Source organism: Callorhinchus milii, unplaced genomic scaffold (genome assembly GCF_018977255.1).
Source record: "Callorhinchus milii isolate IMCB2004 unplaced genomic scaffold, IMCB_Cmil_1.0 Scaffold1, whole genome shotgun sequence".
NCBI classification, from domain to species: Eukaryota; Metazoa; Chordata; class Chondrichthyes; order Chimaeriformes; family Callorhinchidae; genus Callorhinchus; species Callorhinchus milii.
In genome coordinates, this window is record NW_024704742.1 from 32,353,419 (window position 1) to 32,379,291 (window position 25,873).

Sequence of the window (25,873 nt, forward strand, 5' to 3'; positions counted from 1 at the left end):
TTATGCAGATAACTGTGTAACTCTCCCGTGTATCAATAATTGTGTTTATTGACAGAGCAACTGCTATAGTGGTCTCTGACTTGTTTTCTTGAAGGTTTGATGTTCCAATACCATGATTAAAATCAGGGCAAGTGGAGTTGTGGGAGAGGTAGCAGAATGGATCACAGAATGGTTAGAAAACCGACAGCAAAGAGTAGGAGTTAAGTGCATCTTCTCAAGCTGGCAAGGCTGGTAGGCAGTGATATTCTGCAGCGTTAGGACCACTACTGTTCACCATATACATAAATGATTTGGACTCGGATACAGGTGTGATGTCAAAATCTGCAGGATGACACTAACTGGCGGGGGAGGGGAGGGGGTAAATAGTGAACAGTATTGCAGAAGAATGCAGGATGATATAAACAGGCCAGCAGAATGGGCAAACAGTTGGTAAATTAAGTTTAATGTAGGTAAATGTGTATTACCAGAAAAAATAAATAGGCTATCTGTAGCCTAGATGGCAGGAGCCCAAGAGGAGTAGAAAAAAAAAGAGATCTGGGGATTCAGATCAACAAATCTCTAAAAAGTAGCAACACAAGTAGATAAGGCCATAAAAAGGCAAATGCGGTCTTGGGCTTTACATCCTGATGGATAGAGTATACAGTGAGGAGATAATGTTGAATATGTTTCAAACCAGTACTATGGAGTACCGTGTTCAATTTTAATCGCCACACTCTAAGAAGGATGTAGCAGTGATGGAAAGAGCTCAATAACCAATTGATATAGAGAGATGATTTATACCTCTTCGGAAAGGTCTTGCAACTGGCAGTGACATGGGCATATTTGTTTCAGTTATCTCCTATCATTCATGAAATATTTTCAGTTTTTTGTTTTTTGTTGCAGTTTGTTGTGGCATCGTGCATATGGCAAGATAAAAGAATATGGGAGAGAATAAGGTATGTACGCACACACTGCAGTTACACCTGGTGGCCGCTCCGGCTGACCGTGACGCTGTAGCATCCTACGTCACAGAGCATGCACATAGCCAAGTGGCGGGAGCAAAATAAAGAACACAAAGGTGAAGATACGTCGCAACAATAATAATAAAATTACATTTTTAAAGCGCTGAGTCCTCCCAAAAGGAGTCCTCCCACAGGAGTCCTCCCAGATGAGTATAGATAAAGATGAAATGTCTGTCTGGGTGTCTGTCTGTGTGTCGATCTACATTCCATATTGGATCCTTTGGTTGCTAGTGAGCTAGTTCTATATAAAATAGATTCTGGCATGAACTGAATGTACCAGGGCAAGAGGGTTTGTGTCAATTATTCTGCCTGATTTTTCCCTGATATTTGACACAAAAAACAAATTGCTAATCTCCCTCCACCGGCCCCACAAAAAAACAGGTTTTTATTTTGTGAATGAAACTGATTTTAATGATCCTTAATTACTTTGCTTGTGACATGTCAATGGGTGCTCTTATGCTGACAAGCTCTTCAATGCTAAATCAATCCATCCAACAGGAAGCCTTTAGATAAATAAATCAGAACGTGACAAACCACAATGCAAACTATTAGTTTTGGCTTTCAGAATTTAGCAGCAGAAAATTAATTAATACATTTTAAAGGCGTTACATCAGGTGAAATCTGAGCAGTGTTGTTATTTGCATTTTACAACTCAGTCCTTAAATGTTCAGTTTTACTAGTATTGTGCTTTGGGGGAGATATATTAAGCATATATATGGAGATTTATGTAATGATGCTGTCAGCTGTCAGCCTTGCTCAGTCGGTAGCATTCATGCCTCTGAGTCAGAAAGATGGAGGGTGGGGGGGATGGTTCAAGCACCATGTTGGACTTTGAGATCATGTTTTTGGCTGACACTCCAATGTAGTACTAGAGAAGCCTTGCATTATTGGAGGTGGTGTCCTTCTGATGAGACATAAAATCTCAGTCCCATCTGTCTGTTCAGGTGATGTTTGCCTGGCACAGTGGTAACACTCTCACCTCTGAGGCAAGAAGATTGTGGGTTCAAGCTCCACATTGGGACTTGGAATCATACAGTCTAAGCTGACACTCGAATACAGTACTAGGGGGTGGAGCGGAAGTGCTTTCTTTCAGACGAGATGTTAAACTGAGGTCCCGTCTACCTCTTCAGGTAGCCATTAAAGATCTCATGGCATTATTCGAAAGAGAAAAGAGTTTCTCCATGTCCTGGCCAACAAATCCCCCAATTAAAATTGGTCACTCCATGGCTGTTTGTGGGACATTGCTGTGGGCAAACTTGAAGCCGCATTTCACCCACAAAATACACAATCCACTTTACAGTAAATCCTGTGAGGCACTTGGAGACATCTTGATGACGTGATAAGCGCTATATCAAATGCAAGGATTATTATTATGATAATAATGATGATGATGATGCTAAAGGTCCCATGGCATAATTTGAAAAGAGAAGTGAATTTCTCCTAGTCTTCTGGTTAACAATCTACTAGATAACATTAACATTTGCCTACAAGTACACAGTTACTACACTTTACAGTCAATCCTATGAAGCACTTTGAGACATTTTGATGATGTGATAGCAGCTATTAGAAGTGCAACTTTTCTTTATTATATTGATGTTAAGCAAATTTTTTGCATTTTTGTGGAACATTTACTCAAAATGTATTAAATGCTTTGATAGTTTCAGTAGGAAAGAAAATCGAATTGAAGAAAGAAATAAAACTGATTCTAGTTTGCTGATGCATGATCATTTTGGCCTACATGTTACCATACGTACTGAATCGTACACTTACATGTAGATGTCAGTGATCTGACCTTGGATAGTTGGATAATCTCAAAAGCCACTAGCTAATGATGAATTACCACTCATCGTTGAATGAGTTTTCTGTGACGCATGACTCCACAAGTGCCGGCAGCGATGCAAGTCCACACTATTTCTCCTGAAGGCCCTTCGCATGACCTATTGAGACAATACCAATCTTCTATCCTCAACCTAGTGACCCTGCTGAAGGGAAGGGGAAACCAGTAACATAGCCGGTACCAATTTGTACTTCAATTTCTAAGACAGTATAAAAGATATTGCTTAATAATAATAATAATCCTTGCATTTGATTCACTCTGCTATGTTTACACATTCTTTATTACTTTCCTGGCCAACAATCTTTGTTACTTTATTTTACATTTTACATCTGGTCAACAATACCTCAGATAATATTGGTCATTCACTTCATGACCTGTGCACAAATTCGTAGCCACGTTCATCAACAAAACTTACACGCACAACACAACAACAGTTTGCATTTATATAGTGCCTTTCACATGGGGTAGCATCTTGGGATGCCATCAATACATCTCAAAGGGCTTCACAGGAATTACACACCGCATTTCCTGTGAAGCCCTTTGAGATGTCCTGGAGGCCTAACTATATTGTTATTGCTTTTAAGGCAGATTAATGAACAACAGTGGAATGATCTGAAATCAATACATTATTTGAATTTACTAGTGTATGATTATGCTAATTAGATGCTATTGTGTTAACAACTTATGATTTGTTATTTTGGATACCAGTAGATGTCAGTTCTGTTCTGTAGTTTATGTAATCCTGAATGGGATTAGATTTTACCTCCTACATCCCTATCCCCTTCTCCAAACCCTCCACTATCTACTTCTGTCCCTGGAGAAAACTCCCCTTCTAGTCTTATCTTGCCTCACTTTTCTGTTTGTCTTCTCTTCTAAGCAAACTCAGGCCTTCTGTGTGTCTCTTGCCTCCTCCACCCCATTATTGGTGAACGAGGTTTTCAACACTATGCTTCCATCGTGTGAAAGTCCCTCCCTCAAACTCTCCACTTGACCCCCCGTCCCCCATCACCTCCTCTCTATCTGTCTTCAAAAGTTAGAAAAAACTATCTCACCATTCATACCTATAGCCACCTCCATCTTCCCCCACTCTGCTACTTGGTGTTCACCACCCCCTCTGTAAAGCACTCTGAGCTCTTACTCTATATGAACAACAAGTCCGGCGAACAGGGAGTTAGCGCAGTGCCCGGTGCCTTCAGTGGCCTACGCCTGTGAGTTGAGGGAGCAGAAGTAGCTGGTGTATCAGGGGGTGTTGCGAGAGTCGAAGGTTTTGCAGGAGGTGACGAGGGTAAGGGTGTCGAGGATTACAGAGAGGGAGTTGTGGAGGAGAGTGACCGAGGAGAACAGGTCATTAGATGAGGAGGACCAGAGGGGCAGGAGTTCAGATGACTCCAGGGCAGTGGAGAGGGTGTGGAGGGAGATTTTTTCCAGGGGCGATAGGAGATAGAAGTGGGTTGGGCAGCAGGGAGGAGGATTGAGCAGTTAAGGGAGATGGCTTTACCAGTGATGGTGATGTCCGAGACGATGATACCCCAGGTAATCACCAAGTCGAGGGGCTGGCCATCGATGTGAGTGGGCAGAATTAATGTGGAAGGAGAGATAGTGGGAAAGATGATGGCGGAGAAGTCAGTGGAGGTGGAGCAAGAAAGAGTGAAGTGCAGGTTAAAGATGAGGAGGCATTCAGAACAGAGGGAAGGTAGGACAGTAGAGATGTCGGAAAAGAAAGTATTGGAGGGTTTGGGGGATGATAAATGATGAGAATTTTAAGGGAAACATTGGAGGGATGGTAAAGATTGAGGTGCTCGGAGGAGGAGAAGGATCCGGAAGAGTAAGGAGTGAGGACCTGGAGATGAGAGCCACACCACCATGGCAGCGATTGGGTACGATGGAACGTGTAACACCAATTTGCATTTGTATAGCGCCCTCCACACAGGGTAGTGTCTCAAAGTGCTTTAACCAGGTGGTGAGAGGGAAGGTGTCACCCTGGAGTGAATAATGTTTCAGTGAAGGGTGCTATATAAATGCAAGTTGTTGTTGTTACCTGGGTACAATTAGGATCAAATTTTCTGCCCTTCTAGTCGGTCCTTCTCACAAAGATACGAATATTTGAATTCTTATTTTGTGGAAGCAGGAAATGACTCGTGGCACTCATCCATCTTAAAACATTCCTCTTGAACAGGCAATGTTTCACAATTTAATTGACACTTGAGCTCCCTTGAATTCAGGAAGTAACTGATGGAGTGCTGAGGGGTTTAGAAGTACTGTTTTTCAAAGGCTCCACACCAAGGTTTTACACCAAGATTTCATCTGCCTGTTCAGGTTGTCATTAAAGTTGGTAGGACTCTTGCCTCAAGCCCCATATTACAATTTTAATCTTATATAGTCTAAAATGACATTCCAATGCAGTCCTGGGGTGAACTGCGTTCTTGGATGTTCTCCCGATGTGAAAGGCGCTATATAAATGTAATTTTGTATTGTATTGCATTGGAGGTGTTATCATTTAGGTGAGACATAAAGCCAAGGAACAATTCATAAGATCCCTTGGTATTTTACAAAAAGGAGAAGAGGGTTTCTCCCTATGCCAACGACCTCCAGATAAAATTGTTCATCGACCGTTTGTAGTCTGTCTGTCTGTAGGATTTTGCTTTGTGCAGACTGATTGCCAAGTTCGCTTACAAAATACCCAGTCTCTGCATTTTGCAGAATATCCTGTGAAGCACTTTGGACATCCTTCCAAAGTGAAGGACCCTATACTAAATCCAAGGATTATTATTTTTATAAAGATCCCATAACACAAAAACAAGGAAAGCTAGATAATAGTTTCTTATTATATCAATCCTTGCATTTGATATAGGGTCACATTGTTTGATATCACATCGTTGAGATGTCTCAAACCGCGACACAGAATATACTGTAAAGTAAATCAACTCTATTTTGTGGGTGAAACGTAGCAGCCAATAATGCACAGCAGTGTCCCACAAACAGTTGTGGATTGAGTGACCACATTATTATTATTTTTTAATTATTATTTTATTCACTCTGGTTCCTCCATGGAATTTGTTTAAAATTGTTAAATTATATCAGTTCTTGATATGTTCCAATTTCTCAAGTTCACATTTATTATGCCCCTAAACAAAACTAATGTGTCAACAAATTAAATTTCTTCCTTAATCGAACAGTTTCATGGCAACAAATCGGTGTCGTAAAATAAGCAAAATAAATATGAAGTTAATACCATTAAATCAGACAGAAAGCTTCACAGGGGTACAGAGGTTGTGGTCTGGTCCAAAATAATCTCAGCAGTGATAAAAGCTATATTAGTTTACTGGCGAATTAACTGCTGATTGATCTTTAAGTAGTAGGACAAGAGCAAATTAAATTCTAAATTGAATTGCAAAGGGAGGGAACAGTATTGGAATGACTTTATGAATTCCTTGTCTTGTGGATTTAATTTTAAAGAGCAAAATAATGTACAGTGTGACCTTGCAAGTTCCCTATCTAATACAATGAGTGTGATTTAATAACTATTATACTTGATTTATATTTAATTGCCAGAAAGAGGACCAGGGTTTGTGACACCAACCAATGCTTTGAAATCTGCTTCATCATCGTTCAGATGTTTGAGACAAGAAGAATGATTATCTCTAAAAGGACAGCTGTAACGTTTGTAGTTTATGGAATATTTGCAGCATTTAATATTTATATTGGAGTTTAGAATTCCATTTTCCCCTAAGACTGTAAGATATTCGCTGAGCTCGCTGCAGGAACAGCAATCTAAAATCACATTTGTAGATGACTTGCCAAGGGATCGGTCGCAGACCTGTAGGGAAGGAAAGTGATTGATTATCAATCTTCTGTTTTGGAATAAAAAGAGAAATCTAATTATTTCCACAGTGAGCTGGTTATACTGTTCATTGATGTTATATATTCTAACCCCCTCTCTAAACTGAAGTTATCCTGTGGTAACCTTGGGTCCATGGTGACGTGTGTTAATGTCTCATCCATAGGCCGACACTCCAGATAATACTGGGAGGGAAGAGGGGTGTATTATTGCAGCTGCTGTTCTTTGGATGAGACATTAAAACCAAAGGCCTTTCTGCCTGTTCAGGTGGACATTAAAGATCCTATGGCACTACTTAAAAAGAGAAGGGAATTTGTCCCAGTGCCTTGCCCAACAATCCCCCAGATAACATTGGTCATTCACTTCATTGGTTGTTTGTGGGAGATTTCTATTTGCAATTGGCTGCCCCAATCTACAAAAAATGCAGTCAGTATACATTATTGTAAAATCTGTGAACCGCTTTGAGATGTCTTCCTGATGTGAAAAGCACTATATTATTATTTAATACATTTTCATTAAGAATGGACCTAAAATTCTTGTAGTCCTGTAGCTAAGTACTCTAACTAAGTGGTTAGAACACTTGCCTTGCAAGCAAAAGACCTGGATTAGATTCCTGGCAGGGTGAAACATTGGGCAAGTTTCCTTACTCCACACGCCTCTGTTTACCAAGCAGTAAATAGGAACCCGGTTGTTTGTCGGTTGGTGGATCGCTTTTCCAGGAGTAAGAGTTCCTTCAAAAAAAAATAATCAAAATAAATTGGTCACTCAATCCACGACTGTTTCTGGGACACTGCTGTGCTCAATTGGCTGCCGCATTTCGCCCACAAAATATGCACTCAAGTCAATTTACAGTATATTCTTTGAGACATCTTGATGATGTGGAAAGGCACTATATCAAATGCGAGTCATATGATTATTAAATACAATACAACAACAACTTGCATTTATATAGCACCTCTCACGCAGAGTAGCATCTCAGAGCTCTTATACAAGTTATATTTATGTAGCGCCTTTCATGTTGGGAAAGCATGTAGTCTCTGTGACGTTCAAGTTCCCTCTCTATGTGAGACTTCACTATGTGAGAATTAACACAATGTCAGGTGGTCCCAATGCTTTATAGCGTAACAATGCGAGGCGTCAATCAATGTCTTTCGTCCTCCCAAACAGCTGACATCAGCTGCTTGTGTTTCTCCTTTCCTCCAGAATTTAACAGATGCGATGGCACTTTTTAGAAAACACAGTATTTTATTGGTCCTTATAAGCACCATACCTTTTCCACCAATTTTTGTTGCAACACTCACCCAGGTCACAGACTTTGTGTCTCGAATGCAATACCACTTTAAGTCGTATTTTCGGTGCCGGGATTATAATTGCGCTTAACTCGAAGTGGCTTATTTTGACACAAACTCTCTATACACAGACTATCTACAGCAAATATCATTAGAACAAGGTAGGGTACTAATAAAAACAAGGTGTCCATGACAGGGTGAGAGTTGAGTGTGGCGAGGAGGGGAAAGATAACCGAAAACGCGGTCAAAGAGGTATGTCTTGAGACTTGCCTTAAATGAGGGGAGGGGGTGAGAAAGTCAGAGGGACTCCAGGATGGAGTTCCAGAAAGTGGGGGCAGAATGGTTGAATGCCTGCCCTCCAATGACGTTTGAGAATTTAGTTAACTAAAGAAAGGTGTTGCATAAATGTTTCTGGGGTGAAACGAAGATTCAAACAATCAGCTGTGTCTATTCTTTGTTAAAAATGTGAATTGAGGAGCAGTACTACAAAAATTGCATGAGTCATATGCTTCCATCAGTAGTTCTAACAGCCTGTATGGAACTTAAAAGGTTTCTGAAAAAATTTAATGATTTGCTGCTTGAACAATTCTTATTGATAATCCAGGTAATTATCCTCCTAGTATTTTAGAAGCATTTGAAGCATTTGAATGTGGTATGTAACCCTATTCTAGTCAGTCTGGGTGTCTGGGGAGCGCTGACGCAATAATAGCATGACAGCAACAAAGACTTCCAAGGCATATTAAATTCTAATATTGTCTACAATGGGATCAATCTGATAATAAAGTTGTGGTCTTCACATTTTATTTATTGACTTTTTTGTGGTTATATTTGTTTTATAGTAATAACAATATCATAATATTGGTATTTGATGTAGTACTGTATCACATCAGAATGTCTCAAAGCATTTCACAGAGTTTTGTAAAGCGCAATCAACATCAGCATCATCATAGCTTGTTGCTCCAAAACCGCAACCATAAAGTTAGTAAGTATACATGCTCTACATGGAAAATCCTACCTGGAACAGTGGTTGAAGCAGATAAGTTGGTCAGTAGCAATCCATCTTATTCTAATGGCCAATTACCTAATTTCACTCTTCAATGAGAATTGGAGAGTAGACATATTTTTATTATTACTCTGAGCCAGAGTCCCAGAGTAATAATAAAATAATTCTTGCATTTAATACGTTGCTTCTCATGTCGTTGAAACAACTCAAAGTACTTTGCAGGACTCACTGTAAGTGTAGTGACTGTATATTTTGCAAAAGTTAATTTATACATAGCACTATCCCCAAAACAGCTATGGAGTGAATGACCAATTTTATTTTGGGAATTGTTGGCCAGTACATCAAGAAAAACTCCCTTCTCTTTTCAACTATCCCTATGGGTTTTTTAACGTTCACCTAAACAGACAGACGGGACCTCAATTTAATATTTCATCTACCAGTGCAGCACTTCCCCAGCACTGCAGTGGAGTGTCAGCCTAAACTATGAGCTTAAAGTCCCGACATGGTGCTTGAACCCACAGCCTTCTGATTCAGAGGTGAGAGTGTTACCAACCGAGCAGGCTGACACTCAATGATGTGTGGTTCTTATAACTAGCACATGAAGGAGAAGGTGTGGGGTGCAGGAGATCACCTTCATGTTCTTTTGGTTGGACTGTGGCATACAGGGAGTAATCCGTAAGAATTTTATTTACTGATCTAACCTAGGAAACAAAATGCCCATTACTAATCATTCTGCTCACAACTGCAAAAACGTCGAATGTGGAATAATATTTACATGGCGGGAAATGAATAAGAACTGGAAGGTGTAAATCTAAGAGTGATTATGTGGCAGTGTAAATGGCAAGTTTATAAAGTGTAAATGCAAAACTAGAGAAGTTTTTAACTGCCATCTGAACCCTAAGATTGAATTACTGGCTTGAAATACCCTGAGGGAATCTGTCAGCTATTTGAGTACATTCTGTGAATGTTATTAGATGGCTTCATTCAGTGTTAAAGTAGCTTTTCAATGGTTCCTGTATATGACAGCTGCTTGTGTGGTCTGCGCCATTGGTGTGTGAAGCTCACACTGAAGGATTAATTGTTAATTTGCAGTTTGCTCCAGTTTTTTGTCTCCAGATTACTGGAGAGGGGAAAAGAAAAAATGATCAGCTGGGTATCTCATATCTATCATTCTGTTTTGTAGTTTGTTCAAAAAAGATACGCAATCGTATTTTCAAAGAAACATTTTTTTAATTAATCATGGATTTAAAAAAAAGGAAAAAACAGCCTTGTTATTGCAGATCTCAGACTGGATATGGGGAGGTGACTGCTCACATGGAACAGAGTTCAGTGAAGCCCATCTGATCTATGTGGAATTTACTAACATGTTTAAGGTGCAAGGCCTTTGATGTACCTTTGTGCTCATCGTTCTGATTGGCTTTGCTGAACCAGAAGCACAGCTATTTTTGATGAAATGCCATTGCTTTGCAGCATTTTCATCTGATCTTCACAGGAAGTTGAGTCACTCTCCTGTGAAGAATCAAAAGTTCAGACGTGCTCTTTTAATGTTTGCTGATCTTTATTTTCCCCCGGCCTGCTGCAGCTTAACACATTGTTCCCCAGGCTAGAATTTATATCAGCAATTTACAATTCACTATCTCTAGAACAAGACTTTTTTTTATCATTTTATCATTTATGACTGAACGTTAGTGGTGGCTGGTGACCTTTTTGGCTGCTGAGGCAATCAATGAGTTTGCCTACCTAAGCTACCTTGTTCCCATAGCAATGGGCCCTTCGCACACGCACAATGTCTTTGGTCACCAATCACACTTTTCAGCTCTCACCCAGTCCCGCTCACCAGTACCACTGGTCCCATGTTAGGTCTGGCTCCCTCACTGGGCCTGTTTTCCCGCATTCTTAGCTCCCACGCTGGTCTCTCAATGCTCAATGTGAGATCCTCCTTGCTCCTCTACTCACAGACATCATAAACCTCTCCCTGTCCATGGTACCATTCCCAACCCTTTAAAAATGGCCATCATCACTCCTATCATTAAAGAACCCTACCTGGACCCATTCCTGCTCTCAAACTACCTCCCCATCTCCAACCTTCCTTTTCTCTCCGAGGTCCTGGAATGAGTCGTTGCTTCCCAGCTTCGCTCCTTCCTCTCCCGCCACTCCCTTCACAAACCATTCCAATCGGGTTTCCGTGCTGCCTACAGGACAGAAACAGCCCTGGTCAAAGTGACAAATGACATTCTGTCCATCTGCGACGAGGGCTCCCTCTGCCTTTTTGTCCTCCTTGACGTCTCTGCTGTCTTCAACACCGTTGAGCACTAGATCCTCATTCGTCGCCTCTCCTCTCACCTCACCTCAACCTTCATGGTTCTGTTCTTGAATGGTTCAGTTTGTACCTCTCACACCGCCTCCACTTCATCTCCACAAACCATGTCTCCTCTAGCCCCCGCACCATCTCGTGTGGCGTTCCTCAGGGCTCTGTCCTTGGTCCCCTCCTCTTCAATATCTATATGCTCCCTCTTGGTGACATCATCCGCAGAAATGGGGTCAACTTCCACATGTATGTGGATGACACCCAACTGTACCTCTCTGCCTCCACCCTTGACTCCAGGACCACTGCTGTCCTGACAGAATGTCTGTCAGACATCAAGTCCTGGATGAGAGCTAACTTTCTTCAGTTGAATGTCAACAAGACCGAGGCTCTCCTGATTGGCTCCATTCAGCCCCTCCTCACCTCATGCGCTGACAGCATCACCATCCATGGATGCACACTGCACCTTACTAAGCCGGTCCAGAACCTTGGCATCCTGTTTGACCCTCACCTATCCTTTCTACCCCACATCTTTTCCTTTCTACTCCACATCTTTAGACTGGACTTGAAGCGGGTAAGAAAGGGGATGAGGGACTGCAGGATAGAGTTCCAGAGTGTGGGGGCCGAGTTGCTGAATGCCCGACCACCGATGGTGGGGTGGGAAGTGCGGGTGACCTGAAGCAGACCGGGGTCCACCGAGTGGTGGGAGCAAACAGGCTGATATGGGGTTAGGCGGTCGGAGAGTTGAGGCAAGTGAGGTAATGTCTCACCTGCTGAGCTGTAACTGCTTTACATGTCTGTGTTATTCTTATGGGTAGAGTTGAATTCATAAGAGCACAATGGAAGAAGGAAATATTTGTTGAGCTGTAATGTACCATAGTTTGAAATGGCAGCAGTTCCAATAGAAGAGCAAACTGGACCCAAGCTGTGCAGGAAACACACCCCAAGAACTGACCAAACAACAATTTACATTTATACAATGGTTAAATGTACCACAGTATAAGGGGTGAAATTACTCTCAGTTTAAAAACTAGATTTTGAATAATAATACTTGAATTTTATAATAATAATAGTAATAATAATATATTAGCATCTTTCACACCAGGAGGATGTTTCAAAGTGCTTCACAGGATTTTTTGTAAAGTGTATTGAACGAGGTAACCAATATGCACGCAGCAATGTTCCGCAAACAGCCATGAAGTGAATGATTTTGCGAAGCAAGTCAAACATATTGATTATTAACACCAGGACGTTGAAAAAAATAACATTGAAAAAAATAGGAGTCTTTCTAAAGGTCCAGCAAACCAAATGCAGTATGAACAAATTGTAACGCTTGTATGTCAGTCTTTCAGTGCTGTTTTTTAACACGAGTTGTCATATTTATTTACTGTATCTCAAAGTATGCTGACTCCATATCTATAGGTTTGTGTGGAGGTATCTATGGGTATCTGTCTGGAGCTATAGATTATTTTTGTAATTAACAAAACTAAGTTTTGAATGCTGCCCTGTGGGAGGGGCGCTATATAAATGCAATTTGTTGTCGAATGCAGAAGATTTCTCACTGTTTTAATCATGATATCAATTGTTATTAACACTTACATTTTGAGCGCTGAATGGCAGTTTTATTATTTTGAGTTCAATAAAGAAAGAATGGACGTCCTCCCGATGTGAAAGAGGCTAAACAAATGTAAGTTGAGTTGTTGTTGAATTCATTCATTTAACATTAAGAACACAATTTGTTTAAATGTGTTTAAAAGTTGGTGAAGCAAGATACTCTCCTAGTCCTGCCCTTCGATACTGTTTTAAACAATTGTTCAATTATCGTTTAATAGAACAGCAATATTTTGATTCTGTCAGAAATGTGGCCTTATCCAAGCTCCTGCCAAACTGAGTCACGTTGAGACCTTGTGTATCTTTAGAAAGTGTTGTTGTTCAGAAGAGACATTGACTCATTATATATTAATGCTTCAGTATGAGTCATTTCTGGAATTAACTTAACACGACTGCAGTTTTCTGCAGTCCACAGCCTTTTATAGCAGCTGCAGGAGTTTATAACACAATACAAAACAAATTTATATTTATATAACATCTTTCACAACAGGAGATTGTCTCAAATGGTAAAAAGTGTCACCCGGACACACGCACAACATACACACAGCAATGACACAAGGAAATGTTTTTNAGAATGGAGGAATCATAATTCTTGCAATTGATTTAGTGCTTTATAGAAACATCTCAAACTGCTTCATAGGATTTGCTGGAAAGTCTAGTGACTCTTTCCTCCACAAGCTGCTTATTATTTCCTGTACCAAGCTCCGTGAACCGATCAGCCCTATCCTCGCCTGGCATCACTGGCTTCCCATCCCCAGAGGATCGAGTTTAAGATCCTCATGCTCACTTTTAAAGCTCTCCATGGTCTTCAATCTGCTAAAAGCTTACCACTTGCCCCCTCCCTCCCCTCGGCATGCGCTGACCTGCCCATATCCCCACCCTGCCCACCCGCCATCGGCAGTCTGGCCTTCCTGCCCCCATCCGCTGGAACCCCAAATCAAAGTTCCTTCACTTCCCTTGCCTTCTTCAAGACCCTTCTAAGTCCTTCCTCTTTGACGTGCCTCCAGTCATCCTCGCACCCACACCCTCCTTGACCTTCACCCATCTTAATTGTAACCCTCAGCTCAGGTGCAAATCTGTCTCTGTCTGTCAGGTGCAAAGACTGTCCCAGCACCTTGGGGCATGTTCTCGACATGAAAGGTGCTACATAAATGCAATTTGTTGTTGGTGTTGTGTATTTTGTAGGTGAATGATTGTAGGTGAAAAATAATTACCACACCCACAATCAGCTGCAAACCGAATGAACAATTTTATCTGGGGAATTGTTGGCCTGGACAGTGGGAGAAACTCTCTTCTCTTTTCAAATAGTGCCGTGTGATATCTTTAACATCCACCTGAATCGGCTGAAGAAACCTCAGTTTTATGTCTCATCCAAAGGATGGCATTTCTAACAATATAGTATTCTCCGCATGCCACCCTGGAACAGACTTTGTGAGTTCAAAATCCCAATGTGGGATTAGAACCATCTGTCTTGGAGGCCAGAGTGCCACTAACTGAATTCGGTTAGCATTTTGGTAGGTCATTGTGTATAGTTTCTGAAAATCAAATTCACTTCAGACAACAACAAGATATCCAGTAGTTGCGTAAAACATAATGGATTTTGAATCCAGGAAAATTGGTCCTTTTTAACAACAGGCTAAGCAGAAAAGAGGTTTAGACGGCAAAGAAGCTCCTTAGATTGGATGGTGGAAGCGATGATAAAGGTTGATTTGAATCATCCCTGGACTGTGACCAACAGATAACACCTCATTTATCTCTCTGCAGGCAAAGAAAATTGAAAGCTATTGCAAATCTGAATTTGTTTATTTGTAGTAAAATCTTTGTAGGTGAAGTAACGCATTCTTTTTTAAAACTGAATTTGGAATCAGAATGCATGCCTAAAGCTTTGGTGCCCTCACTAGGGTGGTTTTTAGGTTCATATGGAGTTTAGTTTCAGCTTCAAGCCAAACTGACATTAAAGCCCTAGCAAGTTCAATATGGAACACTCTGAAGTTGAAGCTGTGATTTAAGGTTATACGGGAGCTTCCTCTCCATTAAACACATGTAAGAATGAGTAAAAAAAAGGGGTGAAGCCCATTTTTTCAAAATGCATGCTTCTGCCGTAAGCCTCTCATGCAAAATGTATTCATTCATTACACTCACACTCTAGGATAACGCCCCATTGCAATGTTGGGGGAGCACTGCGTTCTCAGAGGTACTGTTCTTCGAATGAGATGTTAAATCAAGGTCCAGTCTGTCTGTTGAGATGGACACTAAACACACTATGGAACTATTCAAATAAGAGAAGGGAGTTTCTTCTTGTTTCCTGGCCAACAATCCTCCAGATAAGATTAGTCATTCACTTCATGACTGTTTGCGTTGTGGGATATTGCTGTGTGCAAATTGCTGTGTTCACCTACAAATATAGTCACTGCACATTATAATAATAATCCTTGCATTTGATATAGCGCTTTTCATGTCAGGAGGATGTCCCAAAGCGCTTCACAGAACACACTGTAAAGTGAATTGACTGTATATTTGTGGGCGAACGCGGCAGCCAATTGCGCACAGCAATGTCCCACAAACAGTTGTGGATTGAAAATGACCAATTTTTTATTATTGTTTTTGGTTTTGGAGGGGTTATTATTAGGCGTGTGGAGTAAGGAAACTTGCCCAAGGTTTCGCCCTGCCTGGAATTGAACTCCGGTCTCTCACTTGCAAAGTGAGTGCTCTAACCACTGAGCTACAGGACTCCGCAAAGTTCATTATAGTAAATCCTGTAAATTGCTTTGAGTTGTTTCAGTGGCATGATAAGGTGCTATATCAAATGTCAGTTTTATTATTATTATTATTATAAAACAGAACAAAGCCTGAGACATTTTCTATTATGGTGTGTCAGGTGAATAACATACATGGAAACTCATCACCATGCTTAAGAGACTTCAAACTAAAGTATTGAGGATTCATTTATGTACAATTTCTATTTATTTGGTGTGGAGTGCATACTCTCTCTCCAGAAGAACTTAGGTCAATCTTGGCAAGCTCCAAAGTTTGGGAATTGCAGAGTTTGCATTGAGGTACTGCTAATGTTTAACAAGCTTTAACTTTAACGTGTAGCTTGCCATTGAAAGTACTGCCTGGGAAACTTTAACACTGCTTCTCCTGATAGTCCATTGGCTTACAGAATTAACAGGAACTAAATGGGAAGAATCCCAGGGACCAGTCTGCCCGTCCAAGTGCCCACCCCCAAAATCCCCAATACCCATGAACAGTAGCTTTTTGTAAGAGGTTTGATAGAATATTCAAGAACAGATTCACTTATTTCATGCATCTAAATACTGTGTATACAGCTCTTGCTTGTGCTTTAATTTTTGTTTCCTGGTCAATCTAAACCAGCCCTGAACCATAGCTGAGAGGAGGGCAGAGAATTGTTACATTACATCGAATAGATTAGATCTACTGATAAACACTAATTCAGTTGCCTTCCTATTGACATGCTTATCTTAGAGTTTAAAGCTGCAGTATTAAGAATTCTGGCTTCTCAAAGCCTTTTGTGATTCATCTATTTGGTAGTAGCTAAAAGTTCACATTCATTATAGTTCTATCAAGTAGGAGTCCCGTAGCTCTGTAGTTAGAACATTCGCCTCGCAAGAGAGAGACCTGGGCTCGATTCCCGGCACTGCAAAACCTTGGGCAAGTTTACTTACTCCACACACCTGATAATAATCCCTCAAGAAAAGAAACAATAATAAATTGGTTCATTTCAATCCACGACTGTTTGTGGGATACTGCTGTGCGCAATTGGTTGCCACGAAGGGGAACAATATGAGGTAATAATAATAATCTTCACATTTTATATAGTGTCTCATCACATCTTCAGGACGTCTCAAAGCGCTTCACAGAATATACCGTAAAGTGTAGTGACCTTGTATTTTGTGGGCGAAATGCGGCAGCCAATTGCACACAGCAGTGTACCACAAACAGTTGTGGAATGAGTGATCAAATCATGATGATTTTTTTTGAATAGTTAGAAATTAAAGAAAGCATTTGTGGGAAAGTGGTCAAGGAGTAAACTACAGGTTATGGTAAAAAAGCAGATAAGTGTAAGGTAAGGTTCTGAAAGGATTGCTCCTCTAAAGATCCACCATGGACACAGTGGCCCAAATGGCCTTCTTCTGTGCTGTAAATTGCTATGGATCTATGGGTGCTTTAAGCTCTCTTACAGGTTAAATGTGGGAAGGGTGAGGTGATCTCAACTCATATATTGTGTTTTTGTGGTTCTACTAAATTACAGGAGTGAAGCTGAAGGAGGTAAATGATGCAGTGAAAATAAATTAGAACTCCACAGAGTCTGGAAGAAGTTAATATTTGATCAAACGTCTCATTCTAGTTAGGTTTTCAACCATTTTCTTATTTTAGCTACAACAAATGGGTTTATTTCATTAAGTGATTTTATTTCAAGTGCAGTTCCTGTGTGTCTCCTCACTCCAAATGCATTCACTTCTGTTTCATGACATTGTGGAGTCCTATAGCTCAGTGGTTAGAGCACTCGCTTTGCAAGCGAGAGACCTGAGTTCAATTCCAGGCAGGTCAGGGCGAAACCTTGGGCAAGTTTCCTTACTCCACACGCCTAATAATAATCCCTCCAAAACCAAAAACAATAACAAAATTTGTCATTTTCAATCCACGACTGTTTGCTGTGCGCAATTGGCTGCCCCGTTCGCCCACAAATATACAGTCAATTCACTTTACAGTGTGTTCTGTGAAGCGCTTTGGGACGTCCTCCCGACGTGAAAAGTGCTATATCAAATGCAAGGATTATTATTATTATCAATGTATTGCAGCAAAATTATAGCCAGTAAAATCAAACAAATCATGCTGTTAATACACTTGAATGTGCATGTGTCAGCCTGGCTCAGTTGGTAGCACTCTTGCCTGTCATTATTATTATTATTAATGATAAAAGATTGTGGGTTCAATCAAGCCCACGTCAGGATTTTGAGCTCATAGTCTAGGCTAACACCCTAGTGCAGTGTTTGGGAGTGCCATCTTAAATCGAGATCCCGTCTGCCTATTCAAATAGATGTTAAAGATCCCATGACATGACTCAAACAGAGAAGGGAGTTTCTCCAAGTATCCTGGCGAACAATCCCCCAGATGTTTGAAGAGATAGGTTTTAAGATATTGTTAAGAAATGTTTGAATGAAATATTGAAATAGGAACAGAAGTAGGCCATTTGGCCTATCAAGTTTGCTCCACTATTTCCTTAGATCTTGGCTGATCTGTAACTCAATATCAATTGCCTTCCTTTTCTCCAAGCCCTTCTATACACTTCCTAGCTAAGTATTTATCTACTTCCTTCTTAAACCTTCCCTCTGACTCTTTATTAATAGTCCTTTGAAGAAATGAATTCCATGATCCATTACAACAACAACAAGATTCCATTTATAGAGCGCCTTTCACGTCAGAAGGACGTCCCAAGGCGCTGTACAGTTGGGTCAGGACCCGAGCAGGGGGGAAATGGTCAGGGTGAGGGGAGGGAAGGGAGGGAGCGAGGAGGGGTTAGAGAGTCGAGAGGGGAGCTGAAGGCTCGGTCAAAGAGACCGGCCTTGAAGGAGGAAAGGGAGGAGGCGGCGAAGGCACTGGGGGATAGAGTTCCAGAGCCTGGGGGCTGAGAGACTGAAGGCCCGGCCACCGATGGAGGGCGGTTGGGGCGGGGGATGTGGAGCAGACCGGAGCCAGAGGAACGGAGGGTACGGGCAGGTAAGCAGGGGGATAGTAGGTCGGAGAGGTAGGAGGGAGCAAGGCCGTGAATGGCCTTGTAGGTGAGGGTGAGGATCTTGAATTCGATCCTCTGGGGGATGGGGAGCCAGTGGAGGCGAGCGAGGGTGGGTGTGATGTGGTCCCGAAGCCTGGTGCGGGACAGTACACGAGCTGCAGAGTTCTGAATGACCTGCAGCTTGTGGAGGGAGGTGGCGGGAAGGCCGGCGAGGAGAGAGTTCCCATAGTCCAGCCTTGAGGTGATAAAGGCGTGAACCAGGGTTTCAGCAGCGTGAGGGGTGAGGTAGTGCCATAGTCTGGCGATGTTCCGGAGGTGATGGAAGGCGGTGCCAGTTGTGGTGCGGATGTGAGGGAGAAAGGACAGCTCAGGGTCGAACAAAACGCCGAGGTTCCTGACCGGCTTTGAGAGGTGGAGAGTGCAGCCTTGGATGCTGATGCTGTCAGCGCCAGAGGTGCGGAGGCGCTGACGCGAGCCAATCAGGAGGGCCTCAGTTTTATGCACATTGAGCTGAAGAAAGTTGTCTCTCGTCCATTAACTTTCTGAGTAAAGGAATGTGTTTTGATTTCACTACCAACAAGTGGAGCTCTAATATTTAGATTATGCTCCCTTTGTTCTGGATTCTCCATCCAGAGGAAAGTGTCTCCCCTTATCCACTCTTAAAATAACTAAATTAGAGAAATATTTATTTTTATCATTCTTAATTGATGTTACATGGATAAGTAGGTCGTAACTCTTCAGTGTATGCATTTAAAAAATGATTAGAAGTATAACACTGATATTAACTAAGAAAAGCTGCCATCCCTCATATTATTTCCTAACAGAAATCTAATTTGTTCTTGATAGAATCAACACTTTCTGCTTCCACTATTTCCCTAGGGAGCCTGTTCCATGAGTTTAATACTCACTCACTAAAGTAGCGTTTCCGCAGATTTGTTCTGAATTTACCCCCCTTCAACCTCAGGCTGTGTGCTCTGGTTGTATTCAATACAAGATTAAACATCTTATCATGGTCTACGTTATCTAGTCCCTTTAGAATCTTAAGGACCATAGTCATATCGCCCCTCAACCTTCTCTTCTCCAGCGTGAGTATGTCCGATTTATCCAATCGTTCCTCTTAGTCCAGTCCCTCCATCCCCTCAATCATTTTGGTTGCTCTCCTCCGTATCCTCTCAATTGCTGCAATATCCTTTTAGTATTGTGGTGACCAGAACTGCATACAGTATTCCAAGTGCTGTTGCATAAATGATTTATAATTGCTGAATGTCATTGTCACAATGGAAATGATTAAAAGAAGTCGATGCAAATATCAAATATCTGCACATTATGAATTGTGTCAGTTAAGTTTGCTATCCAAAAGGGAGGTACAGTACATCACACACTTTAACAATTATTTACTTCTGTTGCATTCAATTCTCTTCCTCCACTGGAAGCCATAATAGCTGGATTCCTATCCTGCTGAGCACATTTTACACAGCCTTGTTCCCTTTCTCACGTATTGCAGTGCTCACCATACTGGAATAAGGCTGGTAGCTAAATGCTTCGGTCTTACCTTCGGGGGGGAAAAATAACTGTTTCACTGTTTATGATTAACCATTGCTGAGAGGAACACAATTCTGGCCATTCTTTATTGTCATTTATGTCAACCTGATGCACAAGGCCAATTGCAACCAAATTGAAACGGTCTGGCACATCGAGCCTGCAGTCTCTTCCCGTCATGAATAATTAAAAAGCATCCGCTTTCTTCAGCTCGCTGTCGAAGGAAGAGAGTGAACTACAGAAAATCTTGAACAATAACTGATATCGATCAGGGACAAGCTGTGACTGCAAAATGTTTTAGTACTGCGGCAGCAATCCAATGATTTGAAGCCAGGGCATGTTGAAGAGAATTTCTTCATCCTCAGGATTAGGAAAGTGATGAGAGTCCTGTAGCGTATTGGTTAGAGCACTCGCCTTGCAACCGAGAGGACCCGAGTTCAATTCCTGGGCGGGGCGAAAACTGAGGCAAGGTTCGTTACGCCACAAGTCTCTGTTTACCAAGCAGTAAGTAGGAACTGGGTTGTTAGTTGACTTGTGAATTGCTTTCAGGATGGTAATAATCCTTTAAAAAAACAATAATAATCTGGTCACTTAATCCACAACTTGTTTGTGGGAAACTGCTGCATGCAATCGGCTGCCCTGTTTCACCCACAAAATATACCGTCAATTCACTTCACAGTATATTCAATATATCAAATGCAAGGATTATTATTATTATAAGAACGACAGTATTGATATCAGTCTCTAACAAGAAGGGTCCAGTGTCCTGGCCTCAATCAGGAAGGGTGGCTGAGGCCAGGGCATTGAACTCATTTAAAAAAAGGGCTTGTTGCTGTGATGGGAGGATGGGAGGTTGGGTCTTCCAGAGGAATGAGATCTGATTGCTGAATGACCTTCTTTATCTAAATCTTGTGATTTTGTGAGTAATGCCTTCTCAAATTTAGAGATTATAATGCATTACCGCAAGCAAAACATGGCTGGGGCATTTCTTTGATATTAAACCAAATAATGTAGGACCATAGAAAACAGGAGAAGATCTTTTAGCCCATCAAGCCTGTTTTACCAGTTTATTAGATCTTGGCAGATCTTTTAGCACCAATGCCTTGTCCTTTTGCCGTACCCCTTACTACATCTGCTGCCCAGCGCTTTAGGACATCCTCCCGACGTGAAATGAGCAATACAAATGTACTTTGTTGTTATTGTGCTTAAGAATAAGTAATCATGTTTTGTATGGACAGGCTAAAAANTAGTCATGAATGAGATGTGAGAACAATCCAGGATTTGATAATAACTCTCAGTGAGACTTCCCGCAAAACTGAACCAGAAAAGATTCATGGTTGAGTCAACAGCTTGTAGTAATCATGAGGTAGATGTTTCTTCACAAAGCAAGTTTATGTCTTCTAACATAGGATTAAAAGGATGAACTTTCACATAAAAACACAGGGAAAAATAAACTGATTAGTGACTAAACAAGACACACAGTGTATCCTGTGAAGCACTTTGGGACATCTTCCAGATATGAGAGGCGCTATACCAAATGTAAGGATTATTAAGCAAATAGCTCAAAGAAGCACTCATCAGGGCAGATTGCTCCTTGAAAAGGAATTCTCAAATTTGACCGTGTGTTCTGTTGATTTGTAGTGACTTACACTAACAATACAGCAGTATTTTAACAAGATGAATCTGTCACACTATTAAAACACGGTCCTTTAATGCAATATTTTTACAGTAAAACTTAACAAAACTTGCTTTTATGGATTTCTAGTTGTTTGACACTGAAGTATTATTTGAGCGTAACCACCGACAAACAAATTTATTTTTGCAATAGTTTTGCCATGGTGTCTATCTTGTTAGATATTCTGACAGAGGATCCAATACATTTGCTCTAAATCCTTCTAATATTAATAATTCTGCAAGTGTCTAAATTTATCCCTGTGCTGCTCTGATCCTGAATTTTACCAATTACCAGCTTCTCCCCCAATGACAGTTCCTATTTCCATGAGGTGCTCAAACTAATATTTATTTTCCTTATTGCTTATGGTCTCCATCTATATTATCCTTCACTGGGGCGTGACAAAGGGCAACTTTGTAATTAATTCCCATGGCATGAGTCCTTGCGGATGGTACTGTTGTTGCATTATAAATATATTCTGGAAATGTACATTTCAGTACTGGGATGGTGAGTTTAATAATGAGAGAAATGAAACTATGTTGGATTCTAGATACATCCAGCATGGAACAGAATAATTCACTGTATTTGGGCCGGTTTGGCTCTGCATTTGGCTGAATAAATAAACAGGGTTACAAATCCAAACAAAATGTTTCAGAACTTCTTACCATCAAAAGCATCTTATTTTATAAGATGAGATCTACTTCAGAGCAATTGTTCTCTTTGGCAGACAAGCATTTGCATCAAGCTTTACTGCCTGTGCTTTGGGCTTAATCTCCTGGTAAAACAGATCCTGGAGCTTCAAATCCCCCCAAATAATTTATAATTACTGGATTTGGTAAAAATCCCTTTAGTCAATTGAAGTTTGGTTAATGGGATCAAATGTTTCTTTGTTGCTTCAATCCGCTATTTGCGTCTGGTTACAGGTATAGTCACTATACATTACATTAGATCCTGTAAAGCACTTTGAGACATTGTAATGACATGATAAAGTGCTATATCAAATGCAATTATTATTATTATTATTATTATTATTATTATTTCATTTGTGTTATATAATTGACACAATCGCATGACACAAATTTAAAGGTGTAATGCCATCATGAAAAATGTGTGGCAAAGCGTGATGTTTCTCGGAAACAGTACAATGCAGAGATATAAATATTTTCAAAACGTTTCATTGAATCATTTGTGCATTGTGTCATCATGCTGAAATTTACATATGAGCTGCTCTTTTGTCCAACGGAAACATTTGCCCAACAAAGTACTTTTTTGTGAAAGAAGAATCTCATCTGAAATTCATAGCATGCATTTCCATTTGTTGCTGTGAGCCAAACAGTATTTTTCTCAATTTGGTAAATTTCACACATTTGTCGCTGTGCATATATAAATGACTCCAGGGCAATTTTATCGAAATAATATTATTTGCATTTAATATACCATCTTATTACATTGTCGATACATCTCAAAGTGCTTCACTAGAATTACTGCAGAGTGTATTGACTCTACAAACGTAAGTGAACACACCAGCCAATTTGCTCATTGCAGTCTACCACAAGTTTTATTTGAGGGATTATTGGCTAGGATACCGGGAGAACCTCCCTTTTCTATTCATATAGTGCCACCTTTAGTGCCTCCTGCTTGTCTCCCACCAGCAGCTCCATACCTCGGGCGCTGACAACATCAACCTTCATGGATGCACTCTACATCTCATGGAGCCATTATCCTTCATATCCCACATCCATGCCATGACCTGCTCCGCCTTTCCTCATCTCTGCATTATTGTCCGGTTCTGCTACTGTCTCTCACCGCAGGCCGAGGAGACATTCATCCACTCGTTCATCACATCCAGGCTTGACTAAGCAAACATCCTGCTTCTCGACTCCCCATCTCCTTCCTCCACATACTGCAAATCAATCAGAACTCTGCAGCCTGTGTCCACTCCAGCACCAGGCTCCATGACCCTATCACCCTCATTCTCGCCTGATTCCACTGGCTTCCCATCACGCAGAGGATACAGTTCAAGATCCTGGTCCTCGTCTTCAAAGCCCTCCATGGCCTCGCTCCCCCCTACCTCTGTGACCTCCTAACCCCCTTACTAAACTGTCTGCCCCAGTCTGCTCAGCAGGCTCTGGCTGTGCTTCACATCCCCCGCCCTGCCCGCCCCAGCATTGGCAGGCGGGCCTTCAGCCTCTCTGCCCACAATCTTTGAAACTCCATTCCACAGTCTCTCCACCTCACCGTCTCCCTTACCTCCTTCAAGACCCCTCTCAAGAGCTTCCTCTTTGACTGTGCCTTCAGTCACCCTCCTACTCTCTCCACCCCTCACCCCTCCTGATTCCAACCACCAGCTTAGGTGTGGATACTTGACTGTCCAGCACCTTGGGACATCCTTCTGACATGAAAGGCGCTATACAAATGTAATTTGTTATTGTATTCGGCTTGTTTAACAATGCAGGCACCCCCAGCACTATAATAGAATGGTCACCTGAGAATCCAAAGTTAGCCTTTAAAAGTATCATTTAATTCTATGTGCATTTTATTGGCCTTTGTTTGCATTTTGGTTATAACACAGGGCCTGAGACATCAGACCCAGATGACAGTGTTATAATGGAATTGCTTTGTACATATATAATAATCCTCACTCTTGATTTCACACACATACATACTTGTAAAGAAAGAATACTTTGAGACATGAAAAAAGATGGGGAAGGTGAATTTAATAGATCTGAAATGATCTAATCAAGTGGTGGAACAGTTATACTTTTGAAATAAGCATTAGAGGATAAAAATTGGAGTTGAAAATTGCAGGAACTCAGTAACATAAAGGATTCATTTGAACTTGTATCCTATAACACTCTGGGGAGAAGTTCTACCTTGGTTTATATCTATATATTTTTTCTTGGTATTACATAGCATGCAAATATTCGATTATTCTTATTTAGTGTTAATTTTCAAGCCAATTTTTGTAAATTCTTGGCCATGACCAAAGGAGAAACTGCCTTCCCCTTTTTCAAATAATGCCATGGGATCTTTCTTGTACACCTGAAAAGGCACTGAGTGTCAGAGTGTCATTCAAAGGACACAGTTTAACTGTGTCGCACAGTTTAACGTGTCATTCAAAGGACACTACCTCTGATAATACAGCGTTCCCCCATCATTTTGTTGGAGTGTGAGCCTTGACTAAATAAACTAAGTGGAGCTTATCTTCCAGAAGTTGCTGTGCAAGTCTTTCATCTTCAAATGTGGTTTACTGCTAGAGAAGCACCAGTTCTTGCCAGGCTCCACTTCCCCCAAATACCGAATGGATCGACTTCAGGATCCTCTCATCCGTTTTCAAATCCCTTCATGCCTTCGCACCTCCCTACCTATCCCAATTTGTTTACCCCCCCACTCCACGAACCGCTGCCTCCGCTCAATCAGCTCCTGCCTCCTGTTCGTCCCTTGCCCCTTTCAGCTACTACGCCCCGAAACTCTGGAACTCTCCCTCAACCTTGCCCCTCCCTCCCCACTTTCAAATCCTGCCTAAAGACCTTCCCTTTTGATCTTTCTTACAGTCACCTCCCTCTCCCTCTGGCTCGGGGTCAGACTCCGCACTGTCATGCACTCCAGGACGTTGCCCCACTTGAAGGGTGCTTTGCAAATGCAAGTTGCTTTTTAAAATGTTAGTTAAAAGGGTCAGAAATCTGCCATTATTTACCTAAATTTATTTCAGCGATTCAGAGAAATGAATTTTCAGGATTTAAATGCAGTAAAACTCGCATAAGTCTTATCTTTATAATTCCTAATCACTTAAGTTGTACATCCACCCGAGTTCCATTCAGTTTCCTATCAAAACCATTTAGATTTCCTTTCACCTAGTCGTATTTATCACCTCCAAATGCCACACCCGTATCTTCCATTACTCCCGCACTACCCGCTGCCTTGAATCACGGAAAATGACTAACCCGTCGACGCATACACACTTACCAGCTGCATTGAATTACGCATGTGCAGTGTAGATTATTGATTAAATCGGATTTT

At 41.2% G+C, this 25,873-nt stretch overlaps 1 protein-coding gene across 1 annotated transcript in view; it reads left to right on the forward strand.

Moving 5' to 3' along the window:
- Positions 1 to 4,326: 4,326 nt before the first annotated feature.
- Positions 4,327 to 25,873, forward strand: part of LOC121850263 (HEAT repeat-containing protein 1-like) — a 29,205-nt gene continuing 7,658 nt past the window's right edge. The window contains exon 1 of the mRNA XM_042340983.1: positions 4,327 to 4,403. Within this exon, the coding sequence (XP_042196917.1) occupies positions 4,327 to 4,403 (77 nt within the window). The remainder of the gene's footprint in view (positions 4,404 to 25,873) is intronic.